Below are 19417 nucleotides of genomic sequence, written 5' to 3' on the forward strand. Positions count from 1 at the left end.
TATTTGGAAGCACTAGTTTTCGGAGTGACGCTCCTTCATCAGGTGTTTGAAGCAGTGCTCCGAAAGCTAGTGCTTCCAAATAAACCTGTTGGACTATAACCTGGTGCTGTGTGATTTTTAACTTTGTGCATTCTGGTCCCCCTGTTATAGGAAAGAAATTATTAAACTGGAGAAGTTTACCAGAATGATACTGGGTACAGAGGGCTTGAGATACAAAAAATAGACTGAATAGGCTTATTTCAATGGAGCGTAGGAGATTGAGGGATGACCTTTTGGAGGAATATAAAATCATGAAGGGTATAGATAAGGTGAATAGCAAGGATCTTTTCTCTAAGATGAGGGAGTTCAAAACTAGGGGGTATATTTTTAAGGTGAGAAGAGAAAAACGTTTTTAAAAACTTCCTTTTTACCCAGAGAGTGGTGCGTGTGTGGAATGAACTTCCAGAGGAAGTGACGGATGCAGGTACAGTTACAGGTTTAAAAGACATTTGGATAAATTCATGAATAGGAAAGGTTTGGAGGGATATAGGCTAAATGCAGCAGGATGGAATAGTTTAGTTTGGGATTATGGTTGGTATGGACTGGTTGGATCAAAGGATCGGTTTCCATGCTCTATGACTCTGACTGACTGCTGTAATCAGTCTGGATTAAGTGCACAAGCCTTTGGAGTGAGACTTGAGCTCACCAAACGCTGATTCAGAGCTCAGAGTGTTGCAGAGCAAGTCAAGTTGCTGTTTGTATTCATACACAGCAATGAAAAGGTCAGGGGCAGGGTCTGCAACTCAGGCACATAGTGACTGTACAACCTCCTGCACTTCCAATGATGAAAACAATTCCACATAAACATTCACTTACGTAGAACATTCAGAGGGTTAAAAGATCCCAAGGAACAGAGGCGTGTGTGGGACACCAAGGCAGAATTTAATTGGGATGAAATATATCCACAGTAGTCACTCAGAGCAGAGTCTGGAAGCGAGCCTGGGAACTGTCTGCTTTTTTATGATTCAGCAGCCGGTCAGACACTAGTTATTACTCAGTCACTGAGAAGCCACCAGTGAGCATGTCGTCACTGGAAAAATAGGAAGCACTTGACATTCTTCCAAGCAAAGAAATTTGACACTGGATCAGATAAGGAGAGTTTTGGCCCAAAAAGAGGGAGGTTTTAAGAAACTTCTGAATTAAGAAAAGAGAGAGAGAGAGAGAGAAAGGGAGAGACAGAGGAAGAGATGTTAAAGGAATTACATTGCAAGACAATTAGACAATTCAGACACATTGCAGATGTCTGTGATAAAAAAATCAATGTAATGGCCTTTGTTTATGGGAAAAAGCTACATGCCATTAATAGCTAGGAAAAACCGTGTCAACAGGCTACAGGGGAAACATTCAGTTAATACATTGATTCCATAAGTTAATCCATGGAAATGCTGTATTCACCTTCCTCTGTGACTTGGTGTTATGACCAGACGGCAATGTCAATATCTTTGCCTCATATACGTCTCTGAGATTTTCTCTCATATAACTTGGAAAACATCCTACATCTGAGCTATTGAGAGGGAGGGAACACTTAGAGATGTTCTCAGCTACTATCCATGACAGAGAGAGCTCTAAACAACCCAACTTCCAACCTACAGTCGTACAGGTCTACAGCACAGAAAAAGACCCTTCAGCCCATCATGGAGGGAGAAAGTGAGGACTGCAGGTGCTGGAGATCAGAGTCGAGAGTGTGGTGCTGGAAAAGCACAGCAGGTCAGGCAGCATCCGAGGAGCAGGAGAGTTGGCGTTGATTCCTGATGAAGGGCTTATGCCCGAAACATTGATTCTCCTGCTCCTCAGATGCTGCCTGACCTGCAGTGCTCCTTCAGCCCATCATGTCGTGCACAGGTCAAAAACAAGCACATGTCAATTCTAATTTTGTTCTCCAGCACTTGGATTATAGCTTTGACATCAAAATACTTCTTCAATGTTATGAAGGTTTCTGCCTCTACCACCCTATAGGCAGTGAGTTCCAAATTTCCAATCTCCCAGGAAGAACACTTTTCCTCCCAACCCCTCTCATCTTCCTACCCCATATCTTGAATCTATTCCCCCCACCCCAGTCACTGATCTTTCTACCAAGGGGAAAAGTTTCATCCTGTCTACCCTATCTATGTCGCTCATAATGGTTATACATCTCAATCATGCTTCCTCTCAATCTTCTCTGCTCGAAGTGAAACAACCCCATTCTGTCCAATCTCTCTTTCTGACCAAACTCTCCAGCTCACACAACATCCTGGTCAATCACCTCTGCACCCTCTCACATCCCTCCTATAATGTGGATTCCAGAACAGCAATACTCTCATTCTGTGGCCTAACCAATACTTCACACAGTTCCAGCATCACCTCCCTGCTCTTAAACAGCTAATAAAGGCAAGTATCTCATAAGCTTCTTAACCACTTTATCTACCTGTCCTCCTACCCTAGGGATTATCAGACTCTTCAGCATGACAGGAAGTGGGAACATTTCCTGGATCTACTTTTCACTCCCAGTGTAATTGAAGAGTTCTCACCGTGGAAGGTGTAATTCACTCTGAAAAGCCCCTTCACAATTTCCCACACAAAATGGACATATGCCAAACAGACATTCTGTATCACAAGGCAGGGAGTGAAGATGACAGCAACTCGCCAGGGGCAAGGAATGGTGGGCCAGGCGCAGAGGTGAGAAAGGAAATTCACATCAAGGTGGAGTTGGGTCCCAGTATTCTTGGCAGTGTGGAGGAATAGAGGGATTAGATTAGATTAGATTAGATTACTTACAGTGTGGAAACAGGCCCTTCGGCCCAACAAGTCCACACCGACCCGCCGAAGCGCAACCCACCCATACCCCTACATTTACCCCTGACCTAACACTACAGGCAATTTAGCATGGCTGATTCACCTGACCCGCACATCTTTGGACTGTGGGAGGAAACCGGAGCACCCGGAGGAAACCCACGCAGACACGGGGAGAATGTGCAAACTCCACACAGTCAGTCGCCTGAGTCGGGAAATGAACCCGGGTCTCAGGCGCTGTGAGACAGCAGTGCTAACCACTGTGCCACCGTGCTGCTTGGTGTGCAGGTACAGAGATCCCTTAAAATAGCCACCCAAGTGGACAGGGTTGTTAAGAAAGCATATGGTGTTTTGGCTTTCATTAACGGGGGATTGAGTTTAAGAGTCGTGAGATCTTGTTGCAGCTCTATAAAACTTTGGTTAGACCGCACTTGGAATATTGTGTCCAGTTCTGGTCGCCCTATTATAGGAAAGATGTGGATGCTTTGGAGATGGTTCAGAGGAGGTTTACCAGGATGCTGCCTGGACTGGAGGGCTTATCTTATGAGGAGAGGTTGACTGAGCTCGGACTCTTTTCATTGGAGAATAGGAGGAGGAGAGGGGACCTAATTGAGGTATACAAGATAATGAGAGGCATAGATAGAGTCGATAGCCAGAGACTATTTCCCAGGGCAGAAATGACTAACATGACGGGTCATAGTTTCAAGCTGGTTAGAGGAAAGTATAGAGGGGATGTCAGAGGCGGGTTCTTTACACAGAGTTGTGAGAGCATGGAATGCGTTGCCAGCAGCAGTTGTGGAAGCGAGGTCATTGGGGACATTTAAGAGACTACTGGACATGCATATGGTCACAGAAATTTGAGGGTGCATACATGAGGATCAGTGGTCAGCACAACATCGTGGGCTGAAGGGCCTGTTCTGTGCTGTGCTGTACTGTTCTATGTATTCAGCACAAACTCCAGACAGACATTCCCATGGCAGAATCTTCTAGAAACAATGGGGATCTCGGCCAGTGCTAGAGAGCCCTCGGGAGTGCCAGCTCATCTCTCTTCTGGAAGGACAACTCCCATGATGCTCCACTCCAGCCAGCAGAAGTGACCCTTCCAGCACAGCAGGTCAGGCAGCATCCGAGGAGCAGGAACATCGATGTTTCAGGCAAAAGCCCTTCAACAGGAATGAGGCAGGGAGCTTCCAGGGTGGAGAGATAAGTGGGAGGGGGGGTGGTGCTGGGAAGAAAGTAGCTGAAAATGTGCTGCTGGAAAAGCGCAGCAGGTCAGGCAGCATCCAAGGAACAGGAGATTCGACGTTTCGGGCATAAGCCCTTCTTCAGGAATTCTTCTTCCTGAAGAAGGGCTTATGCCCGAAACGTCGAATCTCCTGTTCCTTGGATGCTGCCTGACCTGCTGCACCTTTCCAGCAATACATTTTCAGCTCTGATCTCCAGCATCTGCAGACCTCACTTTCTCCTGGTGAGAAGGTAGCCAAGAATACAATAGGTAGATGGGGGTGGGATGAAGGTGATAGGTCAGAGAGGAGGGTCGAATGGATAAATGGGAAGCCGAGTCTGTTTCAGGACACCCTCAGCCCCACCCCCTCCCACTTATCTCTCCACCCCAGAGGCTCCCTGCCTTCATTCCTGATGAAGGGCTTTTGCCTGAAATGTCGATTTTCCTGCTCCTCTGATGCTGCCTGACCTATTATACATCCCTGTACAGTGCGGACAATTCAGCATGGTCAATCACCTAACCTTCACATCTTTGGATTTGTGGGAGGAAACCAGAGCAAACTCCACACAGAGGAGTCGCCCAAGGCTGGAATCGAACCCTGAGCCCTGGCGCTGTTAGGTAGCAGTGCTAACCACTGAGGCACCGTGCCACCCTCAGTTAGGACAATGACCCAGGGATCCTCCCACAACACACTGTATCAAGCGAAGGTGAAGGGAAGTGGATGCCCCATAGACATTCCTGATGAAGAGTTTATCCTTGAAATGTCGACTCTCCTGCTCCTCGGATGCTGCCTGACCTGAGCACACTCTTCGACTCTAACCTCCAGCATCTATGGTCCTAACTTTCTCCTACTATTGCCTGAACAATTAAATCCCCCCAACTCCCCTCAACACCCCTTGCGATGAAAGGAAAGATTCCAGTACTGAAGGAGTCCTGCACTGTCAGGGGGTGCCAACTACCACAGGAGGCTGTACCCAACAGCTTAAGGAACAGGAGTAAGCCATTCGGCCCCTCAAGCCTGCCCTGCCTTCCAAATAGAATCATGACTGATCCAACATTTTCCTGCCCTTTCCCTGTAAATGTTGATTCCCCACCTGATCAAGAATCTATCTATCTCTCTCTCTCTCTCTCTCAGAAAGGACTCTGTCCCTCCAGATCTCTGTGGCAAGGAGTTCCAAAGATTCCAAACCCTCTGAAGGACAAATATTCCTCCTCACCTCAGTCTTAAATTGGTGCCCTTTTATTCTCTTGTACTAATCTCTCCTGTAATGGAAATATCCGCTCAGCATTTTCCTGTCAAGCCCCTTAAGAGTCCTGTATGCTTCAATGAGATCACCTCTCATTCTAAACTCCAGCAAACAGAATCCCAACCTGGTTAGCCTTCGCTATAAGACACTGTCCGCCATCTTGGGCAACAATGAAAGTTCCTATGGAAGATTGGATGGTGGTGGGGGTCCTCCGGTTTCCTCGCCAACATTTATCCCTTAACCAAATCATAGAAATACAGATGATCTGGCCATTATCACATTGGCGAAAGCTTGCGGCATGTAAATTGTCACAGATTCCAACATTACAACAGTGAACACTGGTATCTCACCGGTCATAAAGCACTTAAGTTCCTCAGTTCATCAGTGGTTAGCACTGCTGCGTCACAGCACCAGGGACCCAGGTTTGATTCCAGCCTTGGGTGACTGTCTGTGAGCAGTTTGCGCATTCTCCTCGTGTCTGCGTGGATTTCCTCCGGGTGCTCCGGTTTCCTCCCACAACCCAAAGATGTGCAGGTTAGATGGATTGGCCATGCTAAATTGCCTACAATGTTCAGGGATGTGTAGGTTAGATGCATGAGTGAGGAATAAATGTAGAGTAATAGGGTAGGGGAATGGGTTTGGGTAGGTTACTCTTTGGAGGGTCGGTGTGGACTTGTTGGGCCAAATGGCCTGATTCCACACTGTTGGGATTCTGTGACCATGCCTTCTGTTGTTTTAGAGTCATGGCCTGAAAATAGGTGGTTGAAATGCACTTCATATTGAGAGATCGTTGAGGCCACTGAGGTAGAGATGGGTTAGCACAGGAGGGAGGAGGAGCTGAGTGTTACTGAAATTAGTTCGGTGGGGCTTCAGCGCAGCAGAACTGCCACAGTAGGCCTTTTTTGGCAGAAAATTGGAAGGAGAAGCTTTTATTTATTTCAGCAGAGATGGAGAGTGCCCCCTCAGACTGGTCGGATCATTATGACTCGGCAGCTATGCAAGGCCATGTAATTATCCACTCCGTCATTGAGAAAGACCCCAGAAACATATAAAAACGACATGATTCCGAGTCTATACTCATGACGAGGGTCCTACATAACTCAGACGCCAGCAGATGAATTGCATGTGATTAGAGGACATGAAAACATAATTAACGTATGTCGAGTGCAATGAGAAGATTAAGGAGGAGCGAGCAGAAGGACATTTTTCTCATTAATTCGATGTCTTCCGCATTTCTGCTTCATTGACCTGCATCGTTGTGACCACTCAACTGGAGACATGTGATTCACTGAAGAAGAAAGAGCTAATGCTCAGGAATAAAGGTGAGGGATGACGGCAAGGGCCTGTGGTTTCCCAGAGTGACTGAGTCAATTACAGAGGAATGCTAGCTAACCCAGATGGGTTGATGGTAATTTTAATTCTCACATCAGCGTTGTTACAAATTTTCACCCTTGAGCAGGATGACGGTATTCGGAGACCATCAGGATTTGCTTTAAGCTAGATCATGTGGAACAACCTCCAGTCATTTGATCACTCGATTAAAATTGCTACCTCTCACAACATGCTCATAAATGTTCCAATTAGTACTGCTGTTGCCTTTGGAGAACACGTTTGTAAGGAATGTTGACTATTGCACCCCTGCTTCTTTTAACCCTGGTCTCACACCGAGCCTCCAGTCAGGGCAATTGTGTGACAATTTACTTAAAGCTATGGCATTGGGGATGTGAAGAGAGGGGCTGCTGGACGTGTCAGAGGCAGTGGGAGGGGGAGTGAGGGGCCGCTGGATTAATTGGGGGGTGAAGGGATAGGGAGTGAGGGTCTGCTGGAGCAGTTGGGGTGCGTGGATGGGGAGTGGGGGTCTGCTGGAGCTGTTGGGGCATATGATTGGGGGGTGAGGGTCTACTAGAGCTGTTGGGGTGTGTGGATAGGGATGAGGGTCTGCTGGAGTTGTTGGGGTGTGGGGATAGGGAGTAGGGTCTGATGGAGCGTGTGGGTGAGAAGTGAGGGTCTGCTGGAGCTTTTGGGGTGTAGGGATAGGGAGTGAGGGTCTGCTGGAGACGGGGCATATGATTGGGGGGTGAGGGTCTACTAGGGCTGTTGGGGTGTGTGGATAGGAATGAGGATCTGCTGGAGCTGTTGGATGTGTGGATATGAATGAGGGTCTGCTGGAGCTGTTGGGGTGTAGGGATAGGGAGTGATGGTCTGCTGGAGCTGTTGGGGTGTAGGGATAGGGAGCGAGGGTCTGCTGGAGACATTGGGGTGTGTGGATGGGTAGTGATGGTCTACTGGAGGTGTCGAGGTGAGCGGGGACGAGGAGTGAGGGTCTGCTGGAGCTGTCTGCGAGTGAGATGTCACTACCCCTCATTTGTCCCTCCCATACTGAGGGGGACTCTGTCGCTCCCTGTTGACATGCTATAACTTAGCAGCCAGGAGTCGCTGATCCGATCAGGATAGTACCTCACTCTCGGTTCAAGCCTAAAGCAAACAGCAAAGATCTAGATCATATTCTTTTGTCTGTTCAAGCCAAATATCTGTCACTGCTATGGCCCAGGGTGGATCGAGCAAACCTCTGAGGAGATCACCCCAAGTGTACTCTCTGGTGTTGATAAAGTCACGTTTGGAGCTGTCAATGTTCCTGAAAGCTTGCAGAATGATAATCTACAAGAAACACCCAAGCCTCTGCTGATCCACCCTCTATGGGGGAACATGAGAATGGTGAGCCAGAATAGATTAGATGATTAGATTCCTTACAGTGTGGAAACAGGCCCTTCGGCCCAACAAGTCCACACCGACCCGCAACTCACCCAGACCCACTCCCCTACATTGCACCCCTTCATCTAACACTACGGGCAATTTAGCATGGCCAATTCACCTGACCCGCACATCTTTGGACAGTGGGAGGAAACCGGAGCAAACCCACGCAGACACAGGGAGAATGTGCAAACTCCACACAGACAATTGCCCGAGGCGGGAATTGAACCCGGGTCTCTGGTGCTGTGAGGCAGCAGTGCTAACCACTGAGACACCCATAGCCCTCTCTGTCTTTCAGTTCAACTGGGGCCAGTCTGATTGTGGCTTCCACTGGTGTTGGCTGTGAGCTCCCTCTGTAATCCTTGACGCCCTTGCTGCTCAAATGAAGGAAAATGATCTCAACAATTCCTAGTTGCTTTACAATTCATTCACCTTAAGACTGTCTGAGAAATCAATTATGATTCAATTACAGCTTGGAGTTGGTTTGTATGAAGCAGCATTGTAAACCTCTGACTGGCCTGTGCTTTGTAGACAGCCTAACTCAATCTGAATCGATGCAGGCAGTTCGTTGAAATACTGTTAAGGAGCCATCTGTGAATGTACAAATTACGTTGAGTTACTAAAGTAACGGGACGTCCATAAAAAGAACTGATAATTTTATGGAGAAGGTATTTTCTCTGGGGCGGGGGGAGACCAGATCTAGAGGGATTAGGTTTAAGGTGAGACGGCAAAGATTCAAAAAGTGACCTAAGGGGCAACTTTTACAGGCAGAGGGTGGTACGTGTATGGAATGAGCTGCCAAGAGGAAGTGGTGGAGGCTGGTACAATTATATGAATGGGAAGGCTTGAGAGAGATATGGGCCAAATGCTGGCAAATGGGACTAGATTAATGTAGCCTATCCATGGTCTCCATGGACGAGTTGGATCAAAGGGTCTGTTTATGTGCCCTATAACTCTATGACAAGTTCAGTGCATTGCCAGAGCTTAAAGGTCACATAGATCTACAACTGGACACAGATATAAATGTGGCCTCAAGTAAACACTGGCACCACAGACTGGGTTGCCACAAACCAATGTAGCAAATTGTACTGACAGGCGTGTTGCTATGGCAATGACAGCCATTTATCCCAGCAATTATATATCTTGAAGGAATGCTATCCAATAAGCAAAACATTATACTTAAAAAACACCCACAGCCGTTTATTTGGAAAAGGTACTAATTAACCCAATATAGATTATGGCTTTCAAATCAGCAGCTTTCTTTCAGATTGATGAGGTGTTGGGCCACATCATCAATTCCTGGAAAGTCAGACGCTGTTCACTGCTGGCCAGTAATCAGAAAGAGGGTACAACGAGGTGACTTTTACACCGCGAGTTAGTCTGACCTGAAACACGGTGCCTGAAAGGGCAATGGAAGCATCCACAGTCAAAACTTCAGACGGACGTTTATTCACTCACGGGACCATTGGCTGGACCAGCATTTGTTACCCAGCCCCCTGAACTGAATGGTTTGTTGGGTGGTTTCACAGGGCAGTTAAGAGTCAACCACATCGCTGTGGGTCTGGAGTCACATGGAGGCCAGACGAGGTAAGGGCAGCAGACTTCCTTACCCAAAGGGACATGAATTGTAGATACCATGCCTGATTATATCTCAGACTTGAAACTGAAATTGCCCCAGCTGCTGTGGTGGGATTTGAACCCCTAACTGCAGAGCAGCAAGCTGGACCTCTGTGAAACTAGTCTGGCGAGACCATTCGCCCCTCCCTTTGAATCATTGAAGAATAATGCTACAGAGAAGGAGCAGGAGAGTGGGACAAAGCTCTGACAAAGAACCAGCATTTCAAGACAATGGTCTTGTGTTGTATCACTTAACACTTCTCCTTCAATCCACATCAGAAATGATTGCCTGCTCATTGTCACATTACTGCTTGTTTCCTACATTATGGCAGTGGCTGAACTTCAAAGGTTAAATAGCCAAATTCACCACAGTCTCACCAGACACCAGAGAGCTGCTCTTTTATTAGAAAGGGATAACGGGCAGCAGTTTAACCTGGGAGGTGAAGGGAGAGTCCTCATGATAACTTTAGACAGTGCAGAAATTGTGCCCGTCATTCTGCATTATAAACCTGCTGTCCAGCCAACCGAGCTAACCAACTGTCAGAGTTATAAGGAGAGTTTGGGTGGTTTGAGTTACAAGATGATGTTGGATAGGCTGGGACAACTCCCCCTGGAGCATAGGAGACTGAGGGATGACCTTATAGGGGTCTATAAAATCATGAGTGGCATGGATTAGGCAGATAGCCAACAGCTTTTCCCCAGGGTAGTTGGGGTGGGGGGTGGTCTCAAACTCGAGGGCATTGGTTTCAGGTGAGAAGGGAGAGTTGCAAAAGGGTCCAGAGGGGTAATTCTTTCGTACAGAGTTGGTGAGTGTCTGGAACAGGCTGCCAAAGTAGTGTTGGAGGCCTGTACAATTTTGTCATTTAAAAAACATTGAGGTATATGGATGGAACAGGGATGGAGGGATATGAACCAAACACAGGCAAATGGAGGGATATGGACCAAACACAGGCAAATGGGACTGGTTTAATTGTGAAAACTGGGTGGCATTGGCAAGTTGAACCAAAGGGCCTGTTTCCGTGCTGTAGATCTCTACGACTCTGGAACTCCCCAACTCCACCCCCTAGCTAAGGGAAATACTACAGAAACACAAGGCATTTTTTTTAAAAGGGAGCAAAAGTACATGATCTAGTTTGGTCATTGAGGGAATTGTAAAACTGAGACAGGGACAATAAAAACAGCAGAACTACCTTGACAGGTCAATGCAGTCATTCCCATTCCCTTTGATGACATCACAACTTTGGGGTATGCCTTGGCCCAGTGCATTATGGGGTGTGGCACTATGACAACCTCCACAAGGCCAATGGGGACTCACTAATAATCTTCACATAGAGCTTATTGAGTAGGAGTTCCCTTAGTAACAGGCAATGGCTTGCCTAGCTAGAACTCATCACCTGAGCCCTTTATAAAGGAGACCCAGATGACTTGCATTGCCCATAATGGGCTTTACTTGTAAATATTTGATTGGCTACGCAGGTGATTATTGGTGGTAGCTAATAGGAAATAAAAGTCCCGGTGATTTTGGTGATGGCACGGCCACTCAGTAGTGTGTAATAGCACAGGGATTGGACCCAAGGATGCATCTGCAGATTTTTTGTTCCAGGATGTGACTAGTTTTGCACATCACAAGTACTGGCTGTATTTTGGGGTTCAACCACAAACGATGTTCCTTTCCTGTCAAGCTTCCTGAGTGATTATTGAGTCCAGAACACAAGCAGAACCACCCCCCCTTCCCACGCCCCCACCTCCCCCCTTCCCCGCTGCACGGATCATGTTTTGAGTTTGTTAACTATGCAGTAAGGCCAGTGTTGGAGATGGTGCAAGCAGCCATGAGGGGACATGGTGGTGTAGTGGTATTGTCACTGGGCTAGTGATCCAGTACCCCCAGCTAATATTCTGGGACGTGAGTTCAAAGCCCACCATGATGGATGCTGAAATCGAAATTCAATAAAAATCCAAGTTAAAAACAAAATGAATTTAATGGAACTACATGCCCTCTGTTAATTGTTGAAAAACCTGCCTCACTAGTGTCCTTGAGGGAAGTAAATCTACTACCCTTGGGAATCGGTTTAGCTCAGTTGGTTGGATTGTCAGTTTACAGAGCAGTGTGATGCCAACGGCATGGGTTCAGTTCCCATCACTGGTGTGAGGTTACCATGAAGGACTCTCCTTCTCAACCTCTTCCCTCACCTGAGGGTCTGCTGGCCGTCAAAGTAAACCACCATCACTCACCTGTCTCGAATGAGAGAGCAGCCCTATGGTCTGGTAAGACTTTAATGACACAGTACAGTCAACCTTACCTAGTCAGGCCTACCTGTGACTCCAGATCCACAGTAATACGGCTGACTCTTAACTTAGGAATGTGCAGTAAATGTTGGCATTGCCAGTGGTGCCAACAGCACCTGAATAAATCTCATGACTGGAGTGGGGACTCCTGACTCAGTGGGCCCAGAGCGGGGGATGTTGCATAAGTCCTGGAGTCGTGTTTGGAGCCCAGGGTCATGAAGATGAACTCTATCTCAGTACTTTTCCCAATTCTTTTGTATCTCAAAATGGTGCCAGATTGTGGCGACTGAACACTTTTCACTGTATCTCCCTTGATATATGTGACAATAAATCATTCAAACAACACGTTAATGTTCGAGAAATCAAAAATATGTCCCAATCCCCAGAAAAACGTTTCTCAAACATCCAACAAGCAGTTTTTAAAAAGAACACCACAGAGTTTCCCACCCTAGCCAGACAAATAGGTTTCCAATTCACTATTTGATCTCACTATTTTTACACGTAATCACCAAACACAGGGAATGGAGGAGCAGGAGTAGGCCATTCTGCCTCTCCGGCCTGTTCCACCATTCAATATAATCTTATTTTTCCACATGCCTGCCTACCCCTGATAACCATTTACCTCAGCCTGAAAATACTCAGAGAGTCTGTATCTAGAGGAAGCCTTTTTGAGGAAAGGAACTCTACAAAGATTCAGGATACCTGCATGAAAAGAAAAATCTCATCTCTGTCTTAAATGGGCCATCCCTTGTTTTTACAAAGCCATCCCGAGTTCTAGACACTCCCTAATTTAAAACTAAAGCCCGCCATTTCTCTTTGCGTTAGATCACAGTAAAGGCGATAAAAGGCAGTGTGGGTGAATGCTTCAGAACAGTGTATGTCATGCACAGCTAGAAGGATTGCCCCACAAAGGGGTATCAGCAGCAACATCAGAGACAGAGTGAAGGGGTAAGATATTGAGGGTCTTTTGCACTGGATCCCAGATGGAGAGAACGCTGCATTGTCAGAGTCTTTCAATTCAGCCCCTGGCTGCCCTCTGACAGACTCGTCAACTATCCGAGATACCATTTTGACGAAACGTGGAAGCGGTTGCCCTATTGCCCTGAACAGTATTTATTCGGAAAGATCTTGTGAAACTTGAAAGGGTTCAGAAAAGATTCACAAGGATGTTGCCAGGGTTGGAGGGTTTGAACTACAGGGAAAAGGCTGAACAGTCTGGAGTTGTTTTCCCTGGAGCACGGAGGCTGAGGGGTGACTTTATAGAGTTTTATAAAATCATGAGGGGCATGGATAGGGGGAATAGACACGGTATTTTCCCTGGGTTGGTGGAGTCCAAAACTAGAGGGCATAGGTTTAGGGTGAGGGGAAAAGATATAAAAGGAACTAAGGGGCAAAATTTTCACACAGTGGATAATGCATGTGGGTGATGAGCTGCCAGAGGAAGTGGTGGAGGCTGGTACAATTGCAACATTTAAAAGGCATCTGGATGGAGATATGAATAGGAAGGGTTTGGAGGGATATGGGCCAAGTGCTAGTAAATGGGACTAGATTGATTTAGGATGTCTGGTCGGCATGGACGAGTTGGACCGAAGGGTCTGTTTCTGTGCTGTACATCTCTATGACTCTATAATCAATGTCAGTTAAATAAAAACAACAATCCCATTGCTTATATTTAGAATGCAGGAAGATGTTGGAGAGCCAGAAACCACAATGATTTCTGTTGACTTCACCCACCCAAATACTTTAACGACTATCTATTCGGGGACTGATGTTTTCTCTTCTCTCATGGTCTGAGTGCCTGGTAAAGCCAATCCCACATGAGAGGGCTTGACTCTAAACTGCTCACTGAAATCACCCAGCAATTCCCATTCTTTCGTAAACTTTCTCTGGGCAACCGAGCCATTATTGCCAATCCTGCTTTCCAATGCCCACTTCCTCCTGAACAAAAATAAAGAAAAATATACAAAAAGCACGTGACGTCAGCATGAAAAATCAGGTCTGGCTGCCCGATGCATCTCTGTCACACCAACCCATGATACTCAATGTAGCATTTCACATCGAGATACCCGAGTAGGAGTTGTCCCATTCCTCTAAACCACTCTGACGGTCTCACACTTAATGAGCCAGGAGCATTGAATGGCTGCAGTGTGGAAGCAGGCCATTTGACCCACCAAGGCCACACCAACTCTCTGAAGAGTATCCCACCCAGACCCACCCCACCTCTGTAACTCTGCATTTCCAATGGCTAACCCACCTAACCTACACACCCCTGGACACTATGGGTAATTTAGCATGCCCAGACCACCTAAGCCAAATATCTTTCTATTGTGTGAGGAAACCGGGGCACCCAGAGGAAAGCCATGGAGACATGGGAAGAACGTGCAAACTCCACATAGACAGTTGTGTGAGGCTGCAATCGAACCCAGGTCCCTAGCAGCAGTGCTAACCACTGAGCCATATGCACCCGCCTTCTGCCACCACCCATCCAGCAGTTATGTCCAATTCTTGGTAGCAATGACAATGCAGTGTCTTACTGGACACAATCACGAGTCCAGATGCTGCTCCTGGCCTGGACGTCTAGCGCCCTCACACCACTCCCCCCTCCCCCCACCCCAGCCCCCTCCTCACTCTGTACCCTGACCCAGGAACACTGTACCCCTACCTGAACCCTTCCTCGCCCTGTCCCCTGACCCAGGAACAATACCCACGCCCCTCTAGTAATCAAACCCTGAAATACTGCCCTGTCCCAGACCCTGACTGTTCTCAAGCATCCTAAGTACATGGCAGGTGCTATATAAATATAATTCTTTCTTTCCTTCTCATTCTCCCTCCATTCTCTGCTGTTCTCAAGGTGAGAGAGCAGGGAGTAATCAAAACAGTGATGAACTCTTCTGGAACCATCTGTGACCTTCGAGGAGGTCGAGCCATCCCTCTTCGCTCAACGCCTCTCTGCTCTCGTCCAGCCCCATTGGGACAGCTTTCCAGATGTTTCCTCTTGGATCTATCTAATCTGTCACTCACACCTTTGCCCCCTCTCGATTTCACCATCTCAACACACTCCTGGCTTGGCACCCACATTCTATCGTCTGTAAACTGAGGGCACTCTGATGCCCGTGTCGTACTTTTTCCAACTCCCGTTCACCTTTCACATCTGAACATTAGCTCTCAGTCAAGCAATGTCATGATCTTGTGCCACAGTGACTCAGTAGTTAGCACTGCTGCCTCACAGTGCCAGGGTTCCAGGTTCAATTCCAGCCTCGGGCAGCTGTCTGTGTGGAGTTTGCACATTGTCTGTGTGGGTTTCTTCCGGGTGCTCCGGTTTCCTCCCACAGTCCAAAGATGTGCAGGTTAGCTGAATTGGCCGTGCTAAATTGCCCATAGTGCTAGGTGCTAGTCAGAGGGGCATGCGGCTGGGTGGGTTACTCTTCAGAGGGTCGGTGTGAACTGGATGGGCTGAAGGGCCTGTTTCCGCACTGTAGGGAATTTAATCAATTTCCATCTTGTTTTCAAATCCCTCCACGGTGCCGTCCCCTCCTTATCTCTGTACACCCTCCAGCCTTACAACCCTCTGAGATAAGTGCACTTCTCGCATTCCCACCTCATGGGCTTTCTCACTTCTACTCTTTGGTCAGTAATCCCCACACCTTCAATTTCCTCACCCCTATGCCCTGGAATGCTCTCCAGTTCTCTACCTCACTAACCCCATGAATTCAAAACTTAAAACAGAGTCACACAGCACTGAAACACACCCTTCAGTCCAACTCGACTGTGCCGACCAGATATTCTGAATGGATCTTGTCTGATTTGACAGCACTGGCTCATATCCATGCAAACCCTTCCTATTCATATACCCATCCAGATGCCTTTTAAATGCTGTAATTGTATCAGCCTCCACCACCTCCTCTGACAGCTCATTCCATACATCCATCACCCTCTGCATGAAAAAGTTGCCCTTTAGATTTTAAATCTTTCCCCTCTCATCCTAAACCTATGCCCTCGAGTTTTGGACTCCCCCACCCCAGGGAAAAGACCTTGTCTGTTTCTCCTAGTCATGCCCCTCATAATTTTATAAACCTCTATAAGGTCACCCCTCAGCCTCCAGCACTCCAGGGAAAATAGCCCCAGTGTATTCATCCTCTTTATAACTCAAACCCTCCAGTCTCTGTAATACCCTTGGAAGTTTTTTCTGCACCCTCACCAGGTTAACAACATCCTTCCTACAGCAGAATGATTCGCGTCTTATGAGGCAATATTAGGAACCAAAAGCATTTCTAGAACATCTTAAAGGAAGAGGGAGAAAGAGTGAGACATTGAGCAGAGGGCAGGACAGCATGGGCAGCTCTATCATTGAGCTAGTACCACAATGATGGGCTGGATGGCCTCCTTTTGCAATGCACCTTATAAGTTCATTAGATATAGGAGCAGAATTAGACCATCAAGTCTGCTCTGCTATCGATCATGCCTGATATGCTCCTCACCCCCATTTTCCTGCTTTCTCCCCATATCCCATCAACCCATTACCAATTAAAAATCTCTCTAACTCCTCCTTAAATTTACTCACTATCCCAACATCCATCACACTTTGGCACAGCAAATTCCACAGATTCACAACCCTTTGGGAGATGCAGCTTCTCCTCAACTCTGTTTTAAATTCACTAACCCTTTATCCTAAGACTTTGACCTCTCGTCCTAGAATGCCACACAAGAGGAAGCATTCACTTTTTGTGTATTTTATCCACATCTTTTATCATCTTGAATACTTCCATTTGACTTCCCCTCGTTCTTTTAAATTCCAGAGAGTACAGGCCTAAACTGTTCACTCCCTCTTCATACAACAAACCCCTCATCTCTGGGATCAATGTAGTGAACCTCCTCTGAACTGCCTCCAATGCCACAGCACCTTTCCCAAAACTGTGCACAATACTTCAGGTTTGGGGTCACCAATACCTTGGATAGTCGCAACAGTACTTCCTTATATTTCTATCTCAGATGGTCAGAGGTAATGGAAAGCAGCCCAGGTTGGGATTAGGGGCCAGGGGGGTGGTTGGTGGATCTGAACCAAGAGGGAGAGGGGTAAACTGAGAATGTCACTGGGGTGGGAGGCAAAGTCGGAGTGTGGGTTTTGATCACCGGGTGGCACTGACCTTGCCCGAGCCGAGCTCCGGGAAGCGCCTCCCTGGCGGAGCCATAACCCAACTCACGGCACACGACGCTGGCTGACAGAAGGTTCCATCGGTCATCGCAGACTGTTCCCCATTTGCCATTCTTCAGGACTTCCACTCTCCCTTCGCCCGTCTGCGCTCCGCCCTTTAGCCGAACCAGGGGTTGCTGAGAGACAAACAGAGGTTGAACACAAATTATTAAAAAGAAAATACTCACGGTCAGCTCAATCAGCATCAGCGCCTCCTTCAGTTTCGTAGAATCCACACAAAATAGAATAGAACAGAATCCCTACAGTGTGGAAACAGGCCCTTCGGCCCAACAAGTCCACACCGACCCTCGGAAGAGTAACTCACCCAAACACATTCCCCTGCCCTATTACTCTACACTTACTCCTGACTAATGCCCCTGACATACACATCCCTGAACACACTGGGCAATGTAGCATGGTCAGTTCATCCTAACCTTGAGAGTGTGGTGCTGGAAAAGCACAGCAGGCCAGGCAGCATCCCAGGAGCAGGAGAATCGACACTTCCGATATAGGTCCTTCATCAGGAAAGAGGCTTGTGGGCCAAGGGGCTGAGAGATAAATGGGAGGGGGTTGGGGCTGGGGGGAAGGTGGCTGGGAATGCGATAGGTAGATAAAGGTGGGGTTGAAGGTGATAGGTCAGAGAGGAGGGTGGAGAGGATAGATGGGAAAGATGATGGACAGGTCAAGAGGGTCCCTGACGCTGTGAGGCAGCAGTGTCAACCACTGAGCCCCACGTTCATCTACCTATCATATTCCCAGCTACCTTCCCCCCAACCCCACCCCCACTCCCTCCCATTTATCTCTCAGCCCCCCCAGCCCACAAGCCTCATTCCTGACAAAGAGCTTATGCTCGAAACGTCGATTCTCCTGCTCCCCAGATGCTGCCTGACCTGCTGTGCTTTTCCAGCTCCACACTCTCAACTCTGATCTCCAGCATCTGCAGTCCTCACTTTCTCCCAATTCACCCTGACTTGCACATCTTTGGACTGTGGGAGGAAACCAGAGCACCCAGAGGAAACCCACACAAACACGGGGAGAATGTCTGTGTGGAGTTTGCACAGTCACCTGAGGCTGGAATCGAACCTGAATCCCTGCCACTGTGAGGCAGCAGTGCGAACCACAAAGTCATCGTATCGCCCAGTGTGAAAGCAGCCCATACCAATCCACCCAATACCCTATAACCCTGCATTTCCCATGGCCAATTCACCTGGCCTGCACATCTTTGGATTGTTGGAGGAAACTGGAGCACCTGGAGGAAACCCATGCAGACACAGGGAGACTGTGTAAACTCCACACAGACAGTCACCCAAGGCTGGTATCGAACCTGGGTCCATGGTGCTGGGAGGCAGCTGTGCTAACCACTGAGCCACCCAGTGAAATATACGTTTCAGTGGAATATATCTTGTCAGATGCTGTATTTCCATAGCACTTCCTGCCTCTGGCTTTCCAAAGCACTTTACAGACAATGAAGCTTTCTGATGTGTAATGGCTACTGTGATGCTGGATATATGCAGCTAATTTGCACAGAGCAAGATCTCACAAAAAAACAGGACAATGCCCAGATAATTGTTTTTTTCTAATGTTAGTTGAGAGATGAATATTAGCCAGGTCACCACCGGGGTTTATGTTTGGATGGATCTCTTACCCACTCGAGAGAAACGTCACATCTGAAAAGCAGTCCCTCCAACCCCTCAGTGACAGCCTGGAATCGTGTCTCTGGAGTGGGACTCAAATACACAGTCCTTCCAATCAGAAGTGAGACACTTGTAACCTCATAAACTGTTAAAATGGGAATAAGAATTGCCAGCATCGATGTGCGTAGCAATGTGTTTCTACGATGGCCTTCCTGGCCAACGTTAAAGCTGACGTCCTGTTTCTGCAGGAGTGTGGGATACCGCACCTCAGCAGCTACAGGAGATGGTCGAGCTTGTGGGCCCATGGGCTGTCAGTTTGGTCGGGAGGGGCAACGATAGCTGCGCCTCCGGCCTGGGTATCCTGTTGTGAGGAAGCAACTTCACCATCTCCGAGGTTAAGGAGGTGATGGGTGGGGGCACCTCCTCGTCACCGACGTCAGGTACAGGAATGCTCCCCTGAGACTGATTAATGTGTATGCCCCAGTGGGTAAGAGTGAACGGTTGGCCGTTCTGCAGCTGCTCCCACTGTTGCTGGCTACGTCCAGGCCGGTCATTCTGGCCGGAGACTTCAACTGTATCATTGATGCAGATGGACGATCTGGCAGTTGGGACAGTAAACTGAAGGACACGGTAAAAGATGCCAAGCTGCATGACACCT

At 47.7% G+C, this 19417-nt stretch overlaps 1 protein-coding gene across 1 annotated transcript in view; it reads right to left on the reverse strand.

The window, feature by feature from the left end:
* loxl4 (lysyl oxidase-like 4) overlaps window positions 1-19417 on the reverse strand; it is a 135805-nt gene that overhangs the window by 47641 nt on the left and 68747 nt on the right. Inside the window, exon 7 of the mRNA XM_060842498.1 lies at window positions 17079-17262. Within this exon, the coding sequence (XP_060698481.1) occupies window positions 17079-17262 (184 nt within the window). The remainder of the gene's footprint in view (window positions 1-17078; window positions 17263-19417) is intronic.

This window comes from Hemiscyllium ocellatum, chromosome 22, assembly GCF_020745735.1.
Source record: "Hemiscyllium ocellatum isolate sHemOce1 chromosome 22, sHemOce1.pat.X.cur, whole genome shotgun sequence".
Classification (NCBI taxonomy): domain Eukaryota; kingdom Metazoa; phylum Chordata; class Chondrichthyes; order Orectolobiformes; family Hemiscylliidae; genus Hemiscyllium; species Hemiscyllium ocellatum.